Source organism: Aplidium turbinatum, chromosome 18 (assembly GCF_918807975.1).
Source record: "Aplidium turbinatum chromosome 18, kaAplTurb1.1, whole genome shotgun sequence".
Lineage (NCBI taxonomy): Eukaryota > Metazoa > Chordata > Ascidiacea > Aplousobranchia > Polyclinidae > Aplidium > Aplidium turbinatum.
Window position 1 is genome coordinate 15,242,990 of NC_137489.1, and position 24,753 is coordinate 15,267,742.

Sequence of the window (24,753 nt, forward strand, 5' to 3'; positions counted from 1 at the left end):
CACACATTTGTTGATCCAAACTAATCATTTTATCTATTCAAAAGTACTAACTCATAGACATAAACAAAATTTGTTTATTTTTTTTTTGTAACATTTTCTTTATTTTATTTTCCCTTCATATCTTAAATTTTTCTGAAGGTGTTGCGACCGTGCCAAATTTCTTTCCATAGGCGCCGACTTTTCAAAAAACCTTGGGAGGCGAGAAAGGTGATGACGTCATAACCATAACGCTATTTTACTAAATTAAAATAGTCTTTGATTAAGCTTAGTGTCTTGTTTATATTAACAAATAGGTCGCAAACCGAATTTATTAGAAGCGCTGCTTGAAAGGACTAGTTTTACGCATGCAGTACGCCTAGTCGTAAAAATTTTGATATTGTTAGCTCATAATTGGAACTGTTGGAAATAATGGAAAACAAGCCGATTCATTTCCTTTTCGTGCGAGTGAATAACAACGATCAAGACAGTGAAGTTATCGAAATAAAACGCAAAAAATCATGATCTCAAGCAGAGTGAAAACCCGTTATCAGTTTTATTAACCTCGTTTCGCAAATTACTTACTTTCAAAGCGTTGACAACGGCGAAGTGTTTTCTCTTCTGTTTTTTATCGAAAGTCTTTATAGTCTTTTATTGAATACAGTAGGCTATACTCGAGTAAAAGTCGAGATGTTCGCAAGTGATTTTCACCTCAAAAAGACAAGTTCAACTAACACGGGACAAGCTGTTGTCTCCAGCTCGGCAATTTTCAAAATGAACGCACTAAAAATCATTGTCGACATAGATTACGGAGTGTGAAATCGCGTCGGCCTAAGTAAAAGTTTTGAATACGTTTATTTGCAGTGATTCAAACTTAATTTTAAAATTCAATGATTTCTTGTCAATTCTAAACTTTATGCACTTGTTGAGCAATATGCAAAGCTCACGAGACAAAACAGAAAGAGGAGAACATTTTTTTATTTTTGCGTGTAGGATATAATCGTTCTTATTATAACGTAACATTCCATGATCGTTAAAGTCGATGTCAAACCTTAGCGGCCGCATAAAACAATGATGTCAGGTTAGCTAGGTGATAAAGCGGTAAGAGACGTCGTTAATGCAGGCAATATCTGCGACCAAGATCATTAAACAACTTTTCTTTTATCGGTTTTCGATTTAATTCTCACACATTGCAAAGAAAACAATGCGTTCTGTTGAATCATAATTGTCTCACAGCGGGAAGACCTCGTTGAAAATAGCGCGTCTAATTTAGCTGGTTTACTTAATATTGCAGTGAATAGTTACGTGACTATTTCAGCAGTGCAAGTTACTCTACCATCTACTTTGAAACTTCCATACTGTATGAGATAGCCATGCGATCAGCTGCTGTTTTGCGGGCAAGAGCAACGTAGGCTTTTCTTGCTTTCGGCATTCTTCAAGTCCGTTTAAATTATCTAAATCTCTTTCGCGAAGTGTTTTATCTTTGAAACACCACTTGTCATCACCATTTTTGTTGCCCCTCAACCATAAATTTACGGGGGGCGGCGCCCCCCGGAAGTCGGCGCGTATGTTTCTTTTAACTCAATAACTTACTTCGGTCACAAGCACGTTTTAACGTTCGTGTTTTATCGCTTCTACCTTTTTCTACACCTTTGCTATGTTGACGTGTATTGTTTTTCATATGATGGTCAGAAATAAAAACAATTGAACTGACATGACGAATTTTAATTTAATAGTTCAAACATTTTATTTTTATTCCTTTCTGCACGATTTCAACGTTTAGCGACGTTAAAACGGCAATTGTAATTAGGCTACGGTACCCGATAATTTTTATTCACAAATTTCAAAAACTCGCCAAATAGGGCACTCGCCGAAAAAGGCTCTCGCCGAATAGGACTAGTCGAATCGGACTAGCCGAATCGGATTCGCCGAATAGTAGCAGACCCCTCCTAAATACCTCAGCAACCTGTTTCATCCTGAATGAGATCATCCTGTTTTTGATGATTCCAATAACGCTGAAAAAGGTTGCTAAGGTATTTTAAAAATTGGTTACTATGAGTCTTGAAGTAATAAAATATTCATTTCTGAAAAATTTGCAAACACAAGCAATGAAGAGAAACAACAAAAATTCATCTTTTATAAAGTTTCACTTACCATATTAAACAAAGAAACATAAACGTGTAAAAATCTTCAGTTCCAAGAAAACTAAGCGTTTTCATTAATATAGTTCTTTTTGGTGTTCGATGCTTTTGGATAGTGAGAAGTACAGGGGTCCCCACCAAAATTCCATCTAGAAGTTTATGTCTGAACCAACGTCCCAGGGCACCACACTTATCTGCACCAATGAACAGTAAAACACCATTGTCAATACTGGCATGATAATATAACATATATGCTTTACAGTATAACATTAACCAAGAGTTTACATGTAGCCTCCACTAGGTCTTGTTGCTTTTAAGTATGATTTGTTGTTGTAGTATTCTTGCTCATAATAATCAGATTTAATTAGTATCGGTATTGATTAATTATAAATGTTTAGTTAATTTTGCATGTTTTGTTGATTTACAGCAACATGGTCCTGTGTTTTGTCATGCTAGACAGGTAGTCACTACCTGATCTAGCCCCCTAAAGAAGTCAGCAGGCCTGATTGATGAAACGTCAAAATAAAAGCAGGTTATCACCTTATTTACCTTGTGATAGTTCAGCTTAGTTTGCACCAGAAGAACGTATATCACGTTATTTAACTAAATGCCTGGTGAACACTGAACAGTCGCATTCAATTTTTAAACAAAAGGAAAGTTAGTGCTGAATCTTAACAAGTAAGTAGAAAATAAGGTACCTATTCCAGTAAAGACAAAACCTAACTGGTAACCTACATTCTACAAGACCTACAGTACATAAAATATACCGGTACTAGTTGTGTGTAAATAAATTTATTCAAGCAAATGATCAAAAATTTATGATTTGTTTTTTATGTCTTGTTTATCAAGGTGAAATGTCTAGACCAGTGCTACTCAAACGCCGGTACGCGTACCGGTGCCGGTACGCGAGCACTTGGCTGCTGGTACACAGTCAGTTAAGAGAAATTGTAAACTGAGTAATTTGTTTTATGTTGATCAGAACGTCTATATAATAATTTTTAGGCAACGACAATGTTCAATCTGCTTTCCCAGCTATAGACTGTTTGGTGGCCCGCTACTACGACGACTTCCAGTTACGTTACAAAGAAATGTTATTTCATAATTGTTATCCATTATTTCAACAAAGTATCGCAATGTTCGATGCGAGATGATCATCCTTTTTGTGTTTTTGTGCTGTGTCCACGTGCTTGACTATAGCTGCAGCGTCCAGTAACAAGTAGAGAAGTGAGAGGCTCAATCGATCGGCCACACTCTGACTTCAAAATATCAGATGATTGTAGTGAGTTGAGCATGTTTTTACATAGATTTGTTGAAGCTATAAACCTTGTTCTTTTTTAGAAAGTGAGTTAGCTGTTAGCCCATATAAGCCTATAAAAAGTATAGTTTCAGCTAAGTTTTACAAATGGCAAAGCGTGGTCCTATGGACAAATATATGAAGCAGAGACAATCAGTTTCAGACCTACATGATGATTCTGATTCAAACGAAAGTAATGCTGGAAGCACTGAGGTGACTGAGGTGTTGACTGTAAAAAAAAGTCGTTCAACATTTGTTCGAAAATATGATCCATCATATTTAAAATTTGGCTTCATTGAATTATTGAATTAAATGAAGCAGAATATCCGAGTATCCAGAATTATTGAATTATTGGAAGCAGAATATCCGAGACTGTGTACCATGGCTATTAAAACACTGCTTCCATTCCCTTCTACATATCTATGTGAAGCCGGCTTTTCTACCATGTTCTGTTTAAAGGGAAAACACAGAAACGCGTTGGATATCCATGCTCCTCTTCGAGTAGCATTGTCTTCCATTGAACCGCAACTGGATAAGCTGGTTGCAAATAAGCAAGCGCACACTTCGCATCAAAATTCGAAAGACCATTAATAAAAGTGTTTTTTTACTTGTTTTTTTGTGTGTATTTGTTACAAAAGTAATAATGACTTTGCTCTTGTCTTTTTTTCGCAAATTGACCGGAACGCCAAGTGATGGAAGGTGCTCAGCCGGTACACGGCATAAAAAAGTTTGAGTAGCACTGGTCTAGACAATCAAGATGTAAAGCATGCATCAGGTTAAACCATGTTGTTTAAAATTGCTGGACATTGGCTAGGTATAGGTAAACTGAGCAAAACCAGTCTTTTGCCAAATAATTTCTTTGATAAATTTTCTTTTTAATCACCAAATTTTTATGAAGGTTTGAAGCTCAACCTAAAGAGACTTTTTGACTGTTGCGGACTTTGAAAAAAATAATATTAGAACCATGGTGATCCGTTCATCTGCACAACTGGAAAATGTGGTGATAATTTCTGAAGGGGCAAAAGTCATAGGCCGAAAGATTTGACACCAGTAACTCTTGGATCATTACACCAGCAAATCTGATAATGATTTTGATGAATTCTACAGGTTTTTACAGATCCGACTACTTCAAACATTGTCAGTATGTATATTGAATTGTATGTAATTGTGTTTCTTTATATCGAGTCATATTAGAAAGGCAAATAAACAATATCTCTCTCTCTCAGCAGGCTCTTTATCTTGATCATTAATTGAAGAATTGATCATGCTGCCTGATTTGCTGGTTTTGTTGTTTCTGTGTGGTAACTATGAACAAAGTTTTGTCTGCAATAATATTGTAATAAATCATCAAACAATGTTTCACAAAGTCAGAGATATCTATAACTATGGGATTGGAAACTGTGTGGAACTGAAAACCATTTTATACACCAGTAGGGTCACTTTTCTTTTGCGCTGCTATGATAAATAATCACATAAATTTACCTCAAAGGGCAGCAAGTAGTAGGCTAAACAAACAACCAAAGGTGTAACAGTCAATTCACCTGCTGTAAATTGTAAGGTCTAAGCTTGCCTGGTCTGTTTATTTCTTTGTATTTCATTAGTGCAGTCATGTTGTATTTTGTTTGCTGGTTAAAAAATTTCTAGAATGAGTATTGGTTTTAGCAGGGGTCCCACTCAAAAGTTTCCTATTTTTTTTATGATTTTATGCCAAAAAAGTCAAAAATTTTATGATTTTTTATGAATTTTTTTGGTTATTTTATGATTTTTTTATGATTTTTCATCAAAATTTTATGCTTTTTTTATGATTTTACATCAGAGCTCGATGTTTTGTTATATTAAATTTTTTAAAGTATTTCTTTTTACAATTTAAGGATAAAAAGCGATTACGGAAAAACAATCAATGCAAGTCATCACGTCAAACCCAACATAGGCTACAGCTTTTGAGTGGAAGTACAAAACATATAATAATATACTGTAAGCTTGTTATTCTTTACATTATTTCAATATGGTTAAATTGTTTAGCTCAGTTCAGAGCAAGCTGCACTTTAAAAATCAAATCAACGCAACAACAGACTTGCGAAGACATTGGGAATAACCAGTAGGCTACTTCTAGGTTCTGCAGAAATCTAACTTATCATAATTCCTTTGGAACAGACCTGTTAATCAGTATTTGCTGTGGCTTGATCTTTCTAGCATGGCTCATGTAAACCAACTTTTTAGTAACATTACCGGTACTCAAATGGTCAAACTGAATGTCCAGATCACCCTGCTTTGCTGAGTGCCGTAAATCAGTTATTATATTATTATACTCTTACTACAACCAGCCTAAAAAATAAAGAAAATGAATATGTAATGTGTGAAGAAAGTGAAATATGTGATGCAATAGTGCTTTACAATAAACGAAACAACTGTTCAGGAAGCTGCAATACCATAGTGTAGAACATGGCTAGTTGGCTACTATGTCACTTAATTAAATGCAAGAACAGTAGAATACCTAGTTTCAAATAGCTACAGACCTATATTTTAACACTAATAGGGGCTTTTCTAAAATACCGTACGAGTGGCCACTATATATGGTTAATGCAACCCAAAGCTGATCTAGCCCTATTTCAGATCTCGAACCGAGTCATGACCTTACTTTAAATAAGTTCAGGCTTAACTCTAAACTTAAAATAAACCTCCATAGGTATCATAACCAATGATCCTTACTCGACTAGTGGCCAAAGTGACCCTATGAAAAACTATAGCGGCCATTCATAGTATAGTGCAGCCTCTTCACAACACTGAATTGAAAAATGATAGGATAATGATGATAAATTTCTGATAGGATGATGATGATAAAATTTCTGATTCTGAAGTACAAAAAACCTAATAAGCCATACTAGATCAAGAAAATGCAAACAAAAACTAAGAGAGATACCGATTGCAAGTCAGCATAATTTAGGCTGCTTCACACTCACAGCAAGGCAGTTGAAACACGAACAAAATAGAAATAAAAGAAATAAGACTGAAAATGGCGTTCGTTCAATTTCAAAGTCAACTTAACTTGTTGAGACAAAGTTAATTGGTAAAGAATTCCCTTTTACGATCTTTTCTTTTTAATTTCAGTTTGGAGCCTACAGCATTAGCAAGCACTTTCTCACATTTTCTTTTACGATTACGGCGATGTCAATTCTTGCTTCAGCTGCTTGAAAAACTTTTCGATCCAACGCTTTGTTTGACAATGCCTCCTGAAGCTTTGCATGCCCATCTCCAATAATTTCATCAGCAGCTTTAATGCTTGCTTCAGTTTTTTTTAATTTCATCTTCAATTTTTTCGATTTCCTTTTGTTTTTCTGCCATATTGTTGGCTTCAACAGTAGCCTGAGCACTTTCTTTCTCTTTTCTCAATTTTTCTTCAAGACCTCTTTCCTGCTCAAGGTCAGCCATATACTTTGTATGAGCACCCTTTTAGTTCTGAAACTAGTGTTCTGTTAATGGGAAAGTTTACCTCATCATCATACCGATTTAGTTCACCTTTCACCATTCTCAGTGCAACAATTGTGATTTCTTTAAGAGAACTTCTATGTGAATCAATCAAATGTTTATTAATGGAGAAACTTCTTTCAGGACTGGCATTACCATGACTTAATGTTAGAACATATTTTGCAAGACAAAATAGTTGCGGATATTTTTTTATCCCAGCATCATCTAACAGGCCTCCAATTTTTGTCCAATAATAGTCAATTCTCTTGTAGGAAGACACTTTTGGTAGGGGTGTTACTGTTAAACCATATTTGATTAGTGCTTGAGTCCAGTAGGAAGATTGGGAATTGGTGTAGCTATTTGTTACTTTCAAGATCAGTCTTTTTGTAAAACTCATCTAGAATATCCTTAGATTGATACCATTACCACTGCAGTCTTGCCTTATCATAAAGCTCTTCTCTTAAAACCAGTGGCGTACCGTGACCACTTTGACAGGGTGTTCAGTGACGACAAAGCAACAGCGGGGGGTCTGGGGGGCCTCCCCCAGAAAATTTTTAAAATTAACATTGAATTTGGTGCGTTCAGAGAGCATTTTCAGCACAAATTCTGAACATGAACAGAACTGACAAAAATAATGTTGTCGGAATGGAGAAGAATACAAAATAGATATTTATTTGACAGCGCATTGAATGAAAGACTTAATAATATCAAACATTAAGTTGCATTTCTAAAGTCACATACTTCAGTTCACTTTTTATTTCCGACCATCAAAACGAACAATATTACTTGCCATAACACAGCAGGAGTCTGAAAAAACGCGAAAGTTAAAGCGTGCTCGAGATGGAAATGATTTACTTCATGCAAGGATTAGGCACGGTCGCAACACCTTGAGAAATGTACAAGCGAATTAAAAACAAACAGGTGAAAGTTAAAACAAAAAACAATAGCAAAGCAACTCGATAATAAACAAGAAAAGAAAGTCGATTGCTATGTTGGTCGGCTGTACTTTTATCCGCCGTAGCCTACTATTTAGTAAGAACGAAAATGTTTAACACCTCGACTACAGAAGGAAAATTCATCTATAGCATAATTCAATTCTTCTTGTTTGTGCAATAAATTTTTGAATTGCATAGTCGTAGAAAGCTTGCTTTTGCTTCAGTTCTAGCAAAAGTTGTTACCAGCGCTGATCACCTCAAACTCTAATCCAACAAGCTAAAACTTGCTATTGCCTGGGATTCCCCCAATGACGCGCCAAGGTGTGCAGATCAGCGAGTGCACAGCCTGGCTGATCTAAAACCATTGCTGTTTTCGCTGCCTTGTGACGTCATTTTTCTTAATTGTTTATTTTAAATAGCACTCGCCAAGCTGTCAGTGCACACCCAGCTTAAAGGTAATGACCGAAAAAAATTAAAGGCAATGACCTCAAACGTTGGAGTATTAAAATTAGAAGGGGACGAGTTTTGCAATTGAAAAGAAAGCAATCAGCATGCAGCAAGATGTTAGAATATCATGAAAGTAAAAAACATCGACAACCGATGGAAATTTTCTTTTTTTCTGGATTTCTTGGGGTGTTCAGTGCACACCTTGAACACCCTGAATATACGCCACTGCTTAAAACAGATGTACATCAATTGCAAAAGCATTTGCAGGACACTTTTTAAGGCAATTGGAGACTGTCCAAGTTAGATTGACGATAGAAGTTGTAGCTCCAACATTATTTCATTTTTCTGGGTACAAAAATTGGGTGCAACCTAATTCGTACTCTAAACACTTCGTACCCTCATTTCGTACCCTGAAAAGATCAAGAGAAAAAATTAAAAAAAGCCTAAGTGGCTGATCGCAGTATCGGCAATTTTAAAATTTTCCTCCTGAAAAGATCGAGATTGCATCCCAAAAATTGTGCCTGCTTAAGAACAGATGAATGGAATGACAAATGATGTAAAAGGTAACTTGTAGCAACCACAAAAAAGTTCAGACAGTCAGATTTAAATTTCTTGTCAGCTTCAGTAAGGACTGCAATATCACTGACTAAAATTTTTGCTCGTGTTCCAGCATCAATCAAGTTCAACGGCTTCTGAAGTTCTTTGTGACATCAAGCAAAAGATTTTCTGACTCTGTGGATGACGTTTTTTTGTTGTTGATAAATTTACTAAACAAAGCCGTGATCAGATAGCAGATTGCTGAGTAAAGAATGTGAATCAGTGGCTCTTCACATTGGAATAGGACTAAAAACCGTTCAAAGTCACCAGAAGCAAATGATACAAATGAAATATATTCAATCAAAGGGTCTTTTAATGCTTCTGAAATCCTTTTGTATCTCTGGGTGGATGCAATGTTTGACTTGAAGTTTTTTTGCTGAGGCAAAAACTGCAGGAAATAATGTCAGAAGTCCCATTCAAGATTTAAGGACATGTCCGCCATGAATTTCGAGGCCTGAGTAACACATTGCTTGCAAATGGCCTCAATAGTTTCCTTGCCTAACCCTACGCTTTTTCCCAAAACATTGCTGTCAAATTATCCTTTCACCATTCTCCCACAATTACTGCAATGTCTTGAAATCTTGTCAGCGTCTACTTGTCTAGCCTATGTCTAATGACGTTTAAAACATGCAATGAAAGTATCTAGCTACGATCCTTTTCTAATTCCAGCTCCACAGGCAACGCTGGACTTGATTACGCAACCACATGTTATCCTAAATCAGTGCATTCAACAGACGGCGTCACAATCGTTGCACGAATAATTATTCTGTTATCATGGTTGGAACTGTTACACATTACACTATATCAATTTTTTGATTTTTACATGCTCAGTTCTTCATCACAACTAAATTTTATGATTTTTTATGATTGTGTCTAAATTTTATGCTATTTTATGATTTTTACCAAATCAAGCAAAATTTTATGATTTTTTATGATTTTATGCCGAGTGGGACCCCTGTTTTAGTTCTGATGACATCGTTAACGGATTGGTGTTGTACTGGATTGGTCTGTGAACAAGTTAATGATACAACAGCATATTTCACTGATTGCTGAACACTCCTCATTTACTTCTGATTTGATTTGCAGTACGAAAAATGCAAAAGAACAACAGTAGGCGGATTTGGGACTTGTTGCATTCATTCATTTTTTGGATTATTTTTTTTTCTAGCAGCGAAAATGTACTTTTAAACATCAATTAAGTTTTAATGTGAGTGTACATTCTGTATTATTATTGTAAAACCGAATTTTGTATATCTTTTAGTCGGTATTTTATTTTGTTAATCTTTCTGTGGTCATAGTAATGTGATGACCCTACTGATGTATAGCATTGGATAGATTTTCCAATCCCATAGTTATAGATATCCCTGCACAAAGTCTTTTAATTTTTCTGTTTAGATAAAGTTAACTATTTATTGCTGTTGTGCACTTACCTATAGGAGCAGAGACATAATGTTCATCAGACTCAGCTTTTATATTTTTATTACAGTTGATGCTCTGTTTTAGACAATCCTTGTTATCAGACCGTAGAGAAAGAGTTCCACTTCTTAATGCCATTGGATTTGTTTTTCAAAATGTAGTAAATTTACCGGTACCGTAGTTAAAATGAATTATTGATATTGTACTTAATTATATGTCTTATCACAGTTATCAAAACCAGTATTCGATTACAAGACAAAACAATGAAAGTGTGTAGACAGTATCATGATTCTTTCTGTAAAAATGTTTTAGTTTTGTTAAAAGTTAAAATACATAAGCAAAATCTCAGTACCGATACTCTTCCAGTCAACATGCAATGCCAAACTTTTATTAGCTTAATTATAATTCATAAACAGACATAGGCGTCGATTTTTTCTTAGTAGAGAGGAATTCTGGGTGGGCGAGAGTTTTCAAACAGATTTCATTGAATGTGTATGTTCGCGATGGTTAGTCTGCGTTTAGCGTCGCTGCAGCAATTAAGCTTTAATAGGTTTGATGTTTGCTTTCTTGCGCCTTGCGATATTATGAGCGCTGCTAAACTAAACAAACTTCAGCTACAGTAACAATTACCATCAGGGTTAAGACGCATCCACTGGAATTCGGAAAAAAGCTTCCTTTGCAACACACAACCTTCCCAAGCCGGAAGCTGATCCGGCAGCATGCTAACGTCAAATGGTGCATTGCCTGAGACATTGACTTCACCACTGTCCATCCTTAAAGCACTGCTTTCTTCACCAATGTCATCTCTACATTCATTCGTGCTGGACGTGGCTTCTTCAGCGTTATCATCTCAACGCTTTTTGGAAGCTGGTTTTAAGAATGTGTGAATAGATGTTTGACTTTGCTTTATGTTTAACTTTTCAATAATGAAATGACATCACGCGGTGCCCCAATTTATACGCTACCCAGCAACAAGTTTGTGAGGAAAGATTTGTAAAAAGCGATTGTTTCAGTACGTCTTTAGTTTGTATCGGCTATTTTATTGTCATGTTTATTATGATGTCATATTCCTTTACGCTGACCCGGAACTGAAGTTTGATTGTAGCGTAACGAAAGTGAGACCATTCGGAGAAAAGATCAAACGTGGTTTTCTCTCACCAGGAATTGCCAGCGTGTGGCAGTTGCCGTAGCAACAACAATGCAGTAGTACCGAAAATGGTTTGCAGATGCTGATTTTTGTTTCTAACCGTGACGATGATCAATATGTAAATAGAGGAAACGTACGACATGTCCTTTTAGAAGAGAGGAGTGCGGTAAATGCGCGTATCCGATTTAGCGTTTCAAGTACAGACACACTTGTCAGCGCAATTTCGATTACCATAAAAAGCTAGGCCACGCGGATTCTAATTGTCTTGGCTTTCTGCTTTAGACAGGTTTTCAACGTACGACGTCCCAAAAGAGAGATGAGTTCGGCGGTTTTACAGCGTATTGGCTTGATATCAAATCGTGCCCAAACGTCTTTTTTCAACGCATCGTTGTTGCGGAATTGCTTTGTTCTGTCGGATACCTAGCGAGAGACATAGCTTAAAACAAGAAGTTGGGCTGCATTTGGTTGGATAATTCAGCGTTTAACCAAAACGGAAATAATTGTAACAAACACTTCATAAGTGTCATGAAAACAGGGTGGGCAAAACATATTTTGCCACCCTCGTTTCACGGCAGGGTGGGCGCCGCCCACCCTATTTCGACGCCTATGTAAACAGACATAACCCAGCAACAACACTACATTTAACAATACAAAAACAAAAAAAAACAATGAGCTAACGTTTTCAGCTAGTCATACAGCCCTTTTCAAGCCTATATGAAAAACATCTTTAAAAGAAATACTAAAGAATAATATGGACAAATCTAAACAATTGAGAAACTTGCTTAACTAGCTCACGTGTAATTATAATTCAACCAATTTCACAAGTTGTCAATGTTTATTACAAAAGCATATTCAGCATTTCTAACAATTCACTATCTTGGTTAAAATTTATACAACATGGTTTTGTTAAGCTAATTAAAAAATGAACCCAAAATTATAGACTATTACCGTACTATTGTAAACCCATGTTCGGTAAACGTTTCAAAAATTATATATATAAATGCACAATTGCTAATTTATAGCATTGAAAATAAAGAACAGTTTAGTTTTCGAAGCATTTGCTGAACATCGTCTGTTTTTGTTTCTACCATTTGAACTAAACGTATGAATCAATCTAATTACTTAGCTCACATGATGATCCCAGATTACCTAGTCTAGGCAATGGAATTTCAACAAGATAATTCAAATTTCACAAACAAAAGCTCTAAAATGATCAAAGCTAAAATAAGTTACTGAATGTTTCTCAGCAGCCGATTGTAGCAAGAATTGACAGCAATATCACCCTGTTTTTCCCATGAGGCTGGGCTCATCAGCATCGCCCCATTAATTCTTGCCACAAGGGTATTCAACCACCGTTTATTATCAGTCAGTTTAACTCTTATAAATCTTTGGGGAAAGAAAAGAGCCAAGGGACGCTCCCTTCGTCACTAAGTCACTGAATATTGCACGGAAGCGCGCAGGACATTCAAACAAGCACCTTGCATAACAATTTAAAGTAATGAATAAATCAAATTTACAACTAAGTTACAAACTCGCAAATGGCTGGTGGCGGTCACACTACACTGAACACCAGTGTTGCCAAGCTGTTAGTCGCAAAAGTTTTTTTTTTTTAGTTCAGTTTATTTTTTGTTTTGTTGGCGAAAAAGAAAGACACAAAAAGCAAAAACACAATAAACACAAATAATACGCACAACAAGGATGGCAGCGAAAGACCAAAAGGTCACCAAAGTCAGCTGCCACCCAAACATTTAAACAAAAGACCCAAAATTAAGAACATTAACACATACGGTATATAATATATAGCACAATACCAGCACTTTAATTTGTAAAAATTAACAATGGAATTAACAATACATTAACGATGGAATACTACATTAACAATGAAATACTACTATAAAAGGCCTACTACGGAATGCTGGTTGCATTTATTGAGAAAAAAAAACTTTTATTTCGTTTGTTGCGAGACTAGTAGGCTACAAACAATTATAAACAATACGAATAAAGTAATATTATAGCGATCTAGATATCACAGCCAACAGGAAGCAGCGAAAGACTATATCAGTCATCGAGTTAGCTACCCCCCTGTTCTTCATGTGACAAACATCAAGCATCGACAAATTACGTTGAAACAAGATATAACCGACTATCTGCGACACCGACTATCCGCGACCAACGATGGAAAGACTGCAGTGCAACACTGAATTGGCTTAGGCTGGGCAGCATTTAAAAAGAACAAAAAGATTCTAAAATCCAATAGACTCCCAATCAAACTGAAATCAAAAATTTTCAACACCTACATTTTACAGTCGTGCTGTGCAGTCTAGAATGCGTAAATTGGACATCATCAACCATGAAACAACTCACTACCTTCCAAAATCACATGATGAGAAGCATGACCAACAAAAGGCTACTTGACCACACGAAAACAGAAGATCTTTTAACTAAGACCAAACTACATCCAATTGCAGGAATAATAGCAGGCCAGGTAGGCTACTTATCCTCAAGTAGGCTATGAATAAATTGCGTGTGGCTTACAATAATGCATTTCGAACATTGCATAAATTACCGAGGCGTGTTAGCATTAGTAGTATTCAGACGTACCATCATATTCCTACGTTTCATGCCCTATAGCTACCTATTCCGAAATCGTAGCCTATATTTAATTTTGTCAACCGCTGTCAGGTCTCATCCAACAAGCGGTTAGTTGCAGTTTTTATCTCAGAGTGTTATGCTTCTTCTGACCATGCGTCTCACTATAACGTGACTATGTACGCATAGGTTTTGCTTATATATGTAACCTTGTGTGTTTTGTGACTTGTGTTGTGTTTACGAATATGGGCATGTCTCTTTAGTGCCTGATGCAAATAAATAGGCTAATAATAAAATCAAAAGTTTTACAACTGTGAAGAAATTGTCTATCGCTGTCAATTCTTGCTACCAGCTGCCCAGAAACTTAAAGTTTTAAAACTTTTCTGCCACACTAAAAGATCACATTTCGGAATCAGCAAAGTTTGCGCAGAAGGCAAAGTAGAAGGAAAAAGAAAACGTGGCAGACAACCAAAACGATGGCAAGACAACATCCAATCATGGACCGGACTCAACTTGGCGACACTGTGCGAGTTGGCTCAAAATCGCCACTCTTGGAAGCAAATAACCCATGTTGATGCGCAATCTGCTGCAGGCGGAAATAACGACTGATGATGAAGATATAATAATAATAATAATAGTGTTTTTATTTATTCAGATAGGCTGATGTTTAGTAAAAATGAAAGAAAAAAAGAGGTCATGTGCTTTTGCTTTTGTTTATACTCAAGTGATGTCCTGTGGTTTTATTCAAATTTAAACTTTATTTCGGCTGTTTAAAAATAATAAAGAAAAAAGATATACTACATGAATCGTGCAGGTGTGAGAATCGTGGGAATTCGTTGCATAAATTAAATCAATCAAATTGTTTTGCTGCATTATCTCACAAAAACATGCAGTTTTAGTATTGAAAAGCGGCTTCAACTTTTAATTTTGTGTAGTTATGCTAGCCTACTATACGAACAATTAAATTCAGTCTGCAATAAAACTGTAGGTTAATAATGTAAGCTACACATGTTAATTAGAATGGATTTCGGTTGGTGAATTGGTTTCCAATTTACTTCAGAAGAATGAGACGGTTTAGATTTCAGTGAGGTTTTGAGAGGTCGTTCCGAACTTCTCTACTGAATTGATTGGGTACCGTAAATTATAGGCTGGGAAAGGAAAAATCTTTTGTTGCATCCAGTTGCGATATCGGATGCAAAGTTGAATCGTGAGTCAAAACTTATTGGCTGTAAAAGATAGGCCTACTTCAATTCAAACATAAATTGATCAGTTTCAATATTAGCCTACCATATAAAAAATTTGTCAAATGTGAAAAAATTATTCACCTTTGTCTACATTGTGATTCATGCTCATAGCAAAAGGTGTACATAAACCGGAGTTTGGAAGTATTTAGAAGCCGGTATTTCGGGTTTTGGTCGGAGTCGGAGTGGAGCCAAAATCTGAAAATCTTGGTAAACACTATAGAACCTGACCATAGAATCGACAAAGGTGAAAGTAAAGCATGAGCTGTAGGTTACGGAAAAAAAGTGTAGGTTTAGAAAACTGGAAATTAAAATTACTTTTTGCCGATTTTTTGGTCAGTTTCTGCGTTTTGGTACCAGGTATTTACCGAAACTCTTGGCAAAAACAGGAGCCAGATTGGAGCCGGAGTCTGTTTTTTTTGCCGGTTGATACCTTTATCGTATAAATATTTAAGCTGAAGCCTACTTGGCTCAGTTGTTATTTTTGAGTAGGCTAGGTACTTTTATGGTAAGCTTATCATTTTTCAAGCATTGAATTTTTTATTTAAAAATCTGCTTTTCTTTTCATAACAGTAGATATGGATAAAAATGTTACAGTATGAAAAATTGGATCGTAGTTTATGTTTTGCATTTGGGGTCGTATGGGAGCTTAGAATCAATATTTCTAAAATATTTGAAGCAGGAGTGGATTTGGAGTCACAGACTTCGAAGTTGGAGTGAAGCAAGAAACCTGAAAACCGTAGGCAACACCTCCGGTTCATAGCGATCTATTTTATGAAATTGTTCCCAATCTTTTGCAATTTCTTCTGAATTGCTAAATGATCATGTTTTCAAGCACATATTTAACACTTTGCAGCTTTGCGCTACCAATCCGACATTCAAATTACCAGACTTTTGCGCAGGCCCGTAGCCAGACATTTTCAAGGGGGGGTTCCCAAATCCAAAAATATGGACCTTTTGAAAACACTTTCTTCTAGGCGTGTCAACAAGCAAGCAATCAAAACATAAAAAGCGGCAGTACATGTACCAACAAACAAAACAAACTTCAAATGGTCAATTATAAAAAAAAACGAAATAAATAAATACCGTGCAAACAATTTTCACATTAACAACAACACATCTACAGTGGAACCGACAAGGGCGCCGGAAGCGCGGGGGGGGGGGGCAGATGCCCTTTTAAGGTCATGTAAGCTACAACACAATTTGCCCCACTGGTGGTCCACCTGGAATGTTTAGTGATCCAAAGAGATTTTTATTGGTTCACGTAATGGACATCAATTACAATGGTCTATGGGATTTTTTTCTTAAAAAAAAATAGTCCATTGGACAGTGGGACAAATACATGAAAGCTTCAGCGAATTTCACTGTAATTCAGCATAAAGTAGGCTATATCCCATACTATCCACTAAACCAATACACGTCCACAATTCCGTTGCTTGTTCTCACGTCAACTATCTTTTATCACGAGAACTGTATTCATATTTATAAAATTTTATCAATAGAATTATCCAGAAGGTAGAATGCAAGAAAGAATAACTATTACGTAAACTCTGCAACCGAAAAAATACGACTTACGTCACATTCGTTAGCGTAACATAAGGCATTATGACGCAGCAATGATCAAATGTTAAGACTTCACCATTGTAGCCTACAATCAATCATTTTATTTTTCGTCATTTAATTTAACGCGTCCGGGACGGAAATGATTTCAATCTTCCATTTATCTTCCAGAAACCTCATATTTAGAACTATCTGGAAGGTTTCGGCTGATCCTGAGATCGTATGTACACTAGGCTACACCTTCTCCAAAATGTGGACCTTTTCGGCTCAAAGAGGGGCTCCCGGGAACACTGAGAACCCCCCCTGGCTACGGGCCTGCTTTTGCGCACACTTGCAGCCTTCTTGAGGTAGGCTACACAGTTCGGGAAGCTTGATATCATCATCTACCACAGGGGTCGGGAACCTATGGCTCGCGAGCCATATGTGGCTCTTTTGATGACGACATCTGGCTCGCAGATAAATTAAACCTTAAAAGTTCAAAGAGCGAAACGTTTATCTTAACTTTTTATTACAATTTAGAGCTGAAAATACGCTCAGAATGCACCAAATTAAATGTAATTCTTCAACATTTTCTGGGAGAGGCCCTCTATACCCCGCGCTACTTTTTTCCGACTTATTAAAAACGAGCCTATGTCATCAGCACGCAAAGCTCAATGTTATGATAAAATTCACTTTGCTACTACCGGTACATGGTAGTTATATTATGTGTTAAAGCATTACCCCTATGGCTCTCACGCATATACATTTCTAAATAATATTTGATATATATAATATATATATATATAATATTATTCTATTTGAATAAGACCTTCTGATGATCCGTTAGGTGAAACAATTTGTAAAGGCTTCAGATAGTAATAACTATATTTGATTTAATTCGCTCTGCTTTGCCTTTTTGCTTGGCATTGAGTACTTTTTGTAGTTTTAATAGTTTTCATTGTTTTTTACATTTCTAAATATGTAGATTTTATGGCTCTCTTACCTAAAAAGGTTCCCGACTCCTGATCTACCAGCTCATCCATTCCATCACCCACTAGGACAAGAAACAATAACATAAACTGGATCTGAAACCTCAATTGTCTTAGGTTACAGTGTGATGTGCAGTCTGACTATAGAAAAAGCTCAACACCTGCTCTCCTGGGCCACATCGAAACGGGCTTTTGCCTGAGGATGGGTTGCTTTTTTGTACAGTTTTCTTTCTCCATCCTATTATTATTATTATGACTGCTCATCCACATCAATATTGGAACTGGCAAATTCAATCCACAACATTTTTCATTAGGCTGTCATTCATTACTACATGTGTGTTTCTCTCTGTTTTTGTTTTATTTTTTGCTATTTGTTTTTTGGGTTTTGTGGCCGTGCTAACTACTGATATATAGCCCACTACACAGTGACGTTCGGTGGCTTAAACCGTTGGGAAAGCAACTTGGAAATATTCTGCAGCAAGGTAGTAGGCACGAAGGGCGTAACCGTCGGGCGAAGCCCGAAGGCGTTTTGCCGAAAGTAACATTTCCAGCGGCGGGTCTGGGGGACCTCCCCCAGAAATTTTTGAAAAACACTTCCAATTTGATGCGCTCTGAGAGCATTTCCAAAACAAATCAAAAATGAAAATCTGTCAAATTGTGCTTCGCTTATTGGTCACAGCGGTAAACCATAATCTCTTCGTGGGAAAATTGTAACATAAGATTCCCAGATCCGTTCGTCTGTATGTAATGACCGAAAAGAAACACTCTTCAGGAAACGTCTATTCGAGAATTGTATTTCTGTAAAAATAGCCTCAAAGCTGTCGAAAATGGGGTGCAACGCGATACACCACTAAAACTTGTCACTACAGAACAGATTACTTGGATAAAAGACGGAAATTTTGTCCAGCTAGCAGCACTAAGCGAAACAGTTAAATTTGCGACTAACTGCAAGCAACAATTTTACGAATGACCAGAATAGATATCAATATCTCAAACTCACGTACGCAGTACTGTGACGTAATAGTCAAAGACATTGTCACGCAATTCAAACAGGTGTTCAAAGGTGGTGATGCCATGTTTCATGTTTAAACAGGTTTGACACAAGTCTTACGAACGATGGTGCAATTTTGGCTCATTTTTAGGAAAAATTCCATGACGTAATACGCTAAGATTCAGTAGACCTGAACGGTTTTTATATGACGTTTGATTAGGTGAACAATTGTCTGGAACACCTATATCGTGATCATACATCCATTTAATGTTTAGAAGTCATGAACAATCTTAATTTTAATGTTGCAGGACCAAAATCCAGTGTTAGACATGGAATAATAGTTGTCTAAATATTTAATTCGTCATGAATGTTCATTCTCAGATATTCAGTTAGGCCTACACTACAAAAACTAACACTTAGGCCTAAACATTACAACCGCAAGCAATTTGTACAAAAAGCTGGATAAGTTTGCCTCCTGCGTATAGAAGCCAGGGATATCTAGAGAAGGGGATGTGAAGGCTCGCAGCGATTGCTTTATTCTCGTGACACTACCAGGGCGGTAGTTTGTAATGCTTTAAACATGTGGTTATTTTTAAAATCGTAGAAAGTTTTGTAGTGCAGCCGGTACAATGAGCTACAGTAAACAGTTAGGGAAATGTTACGTAGAGCATATTTAAAGAATACTTGTTTTGTTTTGTTTTTGGTTTATCTTTATCCTGCATTGCGGGAAAGCGGACTTGAGCGCTATGCATCGGTGTACGCTTTCCGACGTACACCTGACCCACGCTGCAGCCGACGGCAAATGTCTGTTTCCGGTTGTCTACTCTACTTATGACTTAAATTTGGTACTACCCATTACTCGAAATCGATCACTGGGTAGAGGCAATTATCGTAAAGTTTCTTGCCCAGAGAAACAACAGCAAGGGCGGGTGGCTGGAGTCGAACATGTAGGCTCTCGACTGCGAGCCCAACGCGCTAACCACTCGGCCACTGCTGCGGCCACTGCTGCCGGCCACTTGTTTACAAAGACAGTTGAAAAGTTACCAGTAAGCTGTTTTTCTTAACAAAGCCTTTGTAGAAGGCTAGATGTAAAGCAAGTATATGGGTAGTTGAATTAACAAGCAACTATGAGCATGCTGTGAATATCCAGGCCTGATGCTAATAGCGCAATGCAAGTTATCCTAACAAGATTATTAAACTACTATCGGTGCCAATTGTTGTTTTACGATAAACACAGATTATTTAGGTTACGATAAACAAAAGCCCTTCTATTGTCAGACGTAATAAAAGCCTTCGTATCCCCTTCTTTAGATATCCCTGATAGAAGCTTAACGAACTAAATATTGCATCCGCACCTGAACGTTCATTGGCGAAGTAACGTTATATCAACGCTGTAAAAAGGGCAAAGGTTTGGCGAATTAGTTGTAGGTGGTCGAATAGTGTACGCTAAGCACTACCGACATGGGACTCCTAGCTCAGAAGGGGGGTTGTTCTAACCTTAACTCTTCTAGAGTGCACTGTCTATTAATACCACACTAAAGTAAGCATTGTAGAAGTAGTATAATAATTCAAAGTAAACACAATAACATTAATTAACAATGGTAGAAGCTAATACAAATGAAGGTCACCAGGGCAGACCAGGTTACACACACAGTAATATTACTTAATAGAATAAATGTCCTTAATCAATAGTCCGGGTTCAACCTTGTAGCCATGTTCCGATTTCCGAATGTCATTTCTTTATTGTCTTTTGTGCATCGCTTTCCTTTACTTCATTTCACGTCCGATCGCTGAGTTGTTGTTTTCAAAAGTCTCTGTTTAGTATTCATCCGCGGCGCGAGCCACGTTCCAGCCTTGGCGACCTCTAGCGGACAGAACTATTCAGACGCAGGCAGAATTGTAAAGGGGAACGCCACATCACTTGGCGCCAGATGATTAGATCATGAGTAAACGAAATGATCAAACATCGACATGCTTCTTGGTGTGACTTCTCGATGAGGATGCCTGTGGCTCGGTTTGATGCGTTTGCAGGAATCTTTATAACAGTCTTGTTTGTAGCACTAGTTTTCTTTCAAATTATGCGGCCAAAACTATGTGTTGTCGGTTGATCATTAAACGTGCACAAGATAGGTAAACAAATGCAATTATCGACGGGATTGCTGCCCAAGTCTACCCTGGTAATGACGTAGTAGTTAACTTCGAATGGTTCAAACATAAAACAATGACTTATCATACAATAATAACAATGATGCTCACAAACTTACTCAAAACATAACAGCATGACGGCTGCTGGGTTAACAATAATTGCGGTTGCTTAGAGTGAAAACTACTCCAACACAGAAATGTTGCTAACAATTGCGAACATACAAAAAAATAAACGAATCAACTGCTACAACATGATGCGTGACAGTGTGTGTTCCATGTCAATGAAATGTAGTATGTGTACAATGATTAGGTAATTGTACGTGCGAATAGACAAAAGAAAAACAAGGCAAGATTCTGTCAAGATGAGGTTAATCAGTCAAGATACTTCTGGATGAACGGTTCTCAAACAATCGTCGAAATGGAGTATGGCTTGTATACGAAAAAAAATGGAAGAAAACAATGTGGAAGGGAGAACTTGATGCCTATTGAGGATCTTAGTACTCTCCAAACGTCGAATGGTACTCCGGATGTACCAAACAACACCACAGACATGCAGAGTGGTACAATTATGCTCAAGTACATGAGTGAGTACAACAGAGGACATAATGATATCATCACTACGAATGGTTGAATGCATTGTGTGCACCGTTAAAGGGTTTAGGAAAGTTACATGCTTGACTTAGCCCACAGACAGATGTCATGGCTGGGTTGGCCACAACCTTCTGCAAAGAAAACTAGAAATAACATGCAGCTATCAGACACAAAGTGTATATAAAACAAATGAACTGTGTATGCAGTCCTGTTATATACAACACATGTTGAGTCTTTAGAGAATTGGTCATCCAGAATAAATACCTGCTGAAAGAGAATCTACAACTGCCTGAAAAGAAAAGAGCTGATATATTTCCTCGCACTGGTCCTAATCTAGTTCCTACTACAAGCAAAGAAACTATGGTATGTAAGAACATACAGTGAGAGGACAGACTTTACACTTGCACATAATCATTGAGGTGTGCAGGAAGAGTTACATTACGACCACACCTCGTGCGACGAACAGTAGTTGCGGTCGGTGTCACTGAAGTCAGAGGTGGTGAAGATTTAGGTGTAGGCTGATTGTTCAGCTCTGGCATATGTGCAGCTTTTAAGCGATCAATGGATACAGTTTTCCTATTGTCTTTAATGTCTAAAGTAAAATATTTTTCATTTCTAGAGATCACCCGGTAAGGACCTGTGTAACGTGATTGCAGAGGAAATGCAGTTGCATCTCTTCTAATCCATACATACTCACATAACATAAGCTCTGGGTCAATATGGCTTTTGTGTTGTGGGTGGGGTCGAGTTGGTGAAGGCTGAATGTCTTTAAAATGATTTTTCAGCTTCTTTACAAACTCATGCTGAGGAACAGCAGCAGCAGTCCCTTCAACCTGAAAATCTCCTGGCATGGCCACGGAGGCACCATAAAGAAGCTCTGCTGGAGAACATTTCAACTCTTGTTTGACTGTATTGCGCATAGAGAGTAGCACAAGGGGTAGATTATGGTACCAATCACCTGGGTTGTTACAACTACGTAGAGCATCTTTCAGTTGTCTATGCATGTTCTCTACTAGGCCATTGCATTGCGGATGGTAGCTAGTAGTTCTACTTCGACGACAACCAAGAAAATTCATGAGCTGACCCCACAAATTTGATTCAAACTGAGCTCCTCTGTCAGAAGTGACAGTTTTGGGCACTCCCATCTGTGAAACAAAACCATACATAAAGGCATCTATTACGGATTCTGTAGAAATGTTCTTCAGGGGCACTGCCACTGGCCAACGAGTAAAACGATCTACTGCTGTAAATAGGTATTTATAGCCGCTTGATTCCGGTAAGGGACCTACCAAGTCAATGTGAATGTGTTCAAACCGTGACTGAGGCATTTTGAAATCCTTTAATGGAGCAATGTTGTGGCGAATGACTTTGCTTCGTTGACAAGACTGACACTCTTTTACCCAGCTGGCAATCTCTTTTCGCATGCCTGGCCACACAAAACGCCGCGAAATAAGATCATGAGTAGCCCTTACTCCAGGGTGACTTAATGAATGCAACTGGTCAAAGACCATCTTTCTATATTTTAGTGGAATTACCGGTCAAACCACAGCAGTTGAAATGTCACACCATATGAGTTTATCTTGAACACCTGGAATAGCATACTGGTCTAAGAACAGCCCAGATGCCTGTGGATTGTTGAGCATGCTCTGAACAGCTTCATCACACTCTTGGGCTGCAGCCACTTCGGAGAAATTAATGCCACTTTGCACATGCAGCACACCATTAATTTCAATTCGAGAAAGAGCATCAGCAGTAAAATTTGCAGACCCTTGAATGTGTTTGATGTTTGAAGTAAATTCTGTGATGTAGCTCATCTGTCTGACTCGCCTCAAGATAGATTGATTAGATTTGGAAAGGAATGCACTTACTAAAGGCTTGTGATCAGTGAAAAGAGTAAAGTCCTTTCCTTCTACATAATGATGGAAATGTTTAAGAGTACTGTAGGCCGCTAATAACTCCCTATCAAAGGCAGAATAAGATTTCTGTGTCTTATCCAGTCGTCTCGAAAAGAAAGCTACAGGAGACCAGGACCCATCAATTTTCACTTGCAACACACCACCTATTGCTGTGTCACTGGCATCAACCATCATACTTAAAGGAGCATTTTCCAGTGGATACACCAAAATTGATGCTTTAGCCAAAACTACTTTGCTGTCGAAAAAAGCTTTTTCTGCACATTTAGTCCAAACAATCTTTTTATCCGCACGTGTTTTACCAGAAATCAAGTCATTGAGGGGTGCTAAGCATTGAGCTGGATGTGGTATGAATCTGTGGTAGTAGTTTACCATGCCCAGATAACGTCTTAATTGTTTTGTTGTTTCAGGCAAGGGAAATTCAGAAATTGCCTTGACCTTGTCAGGGGTGGGTCGCACACCATCCTTAGACACCAGATGCCCTAAAAACAGTAATTCACTCTTGCCAAATTCAGATTTTGTAGGATTGATGATTATTCCATACTCATCCAACCTGCGGAATAACTTATGTAAATGCATTTTGTGGTCTTCCTCATTTTCAGAAAATATAATTATGTCATCTACATATGCCATTACGTTGGTTAAACCATGACAGACATGATCAATGAAGCGTTGAAAGGTGCTGGAAGCATTTCTTAATCCGAAAGGCATAAAATTATATTCAAACAGACCTAAAGGACATGTGATGGCAGTCTTATGTCTTGACTCGGACGACAAAGGGATTTGGTGGTAAGCTCGAACTAAGTCTATTTTACTGAAGATAGAAGAACCTTGCAATCTGTGCAACAACTGATTGATCGAAGGTGTAGGATACATATCAGGCACTGTTTGGACGTTTAAGGAACGATAGTCTCCACATAGACGAAAAACACCAGAGTTTCCTTTAGGTACCAAATGCAGGGCTGAGGAAAAGTTAGAGTTGGACCTACTAATTATGCCTGCTTCAAGGAGCATGTCAATTTCTTCTTTGGCCGCTTTTAATTTTTCAGGTGACAAAGGGCAAACGCGTGCAGAACAAGGATAGCCAGTGGTTTCAATGGTGTGGGTGATATTGTGCTTGATTGGTTTGTCTTTGTTTGGTGGACGTGTTAAATCAGGATATTTTTCTAAAATTTGTAAGAAGGAATTGGTGGCTACAAATGCTTTGGGTGCACCTACATGTGCTACCATTTTTGGGTAAAGTGGCCATGCAATTGACTGGTTGACACTTCTCAGACAAGATTGACTAAAGTCGACGCATAAATTAAAATGTTTCAGAAAATCAGCACCAAGAATAT

The 24,753-nt window shown here is 37.5% G+C and overlaps 1 protein-coding gene across 2 annotated transcripts in view; it reads right to left on the reverse strand.

The window, feature by feature from the left end:
- LOC145787288 (sphingosine-1-phosphate phosphatase 1-like) overlaps window positions 1-10,561 on the reverse strand; it is a 31,649-nt gene extending 21,088 nt beyond the window's left edge. Inside the window, exons 1-2 of one of the 2 annotated variants that reach the window (XM_082599001.1) lie at window positions 10,286-10,561; window positions 2,131-2,311 (exon numbers count right to left, since the gene is read on the reverse strand). In XM_082599001.1, the coding sequence (XP_082455127.1) occupies window positions 2,131-2,311; window positions 10,286-10,409 (305 nt within the window). In that variant the 5' untranslated portion in view covers window positions 10,410-10,561. Of the gene's footprint in view, window positions 1-2,130; window positions 2,312-5,567; window positions 5,746-10,285 lie in introns of those variants that run through there. The other variant, XM_082599003.1, reaches the window with a different exon arrangement.
- Window positions 10,562-24,753: the final 14,192 nt, after the last annotated feature.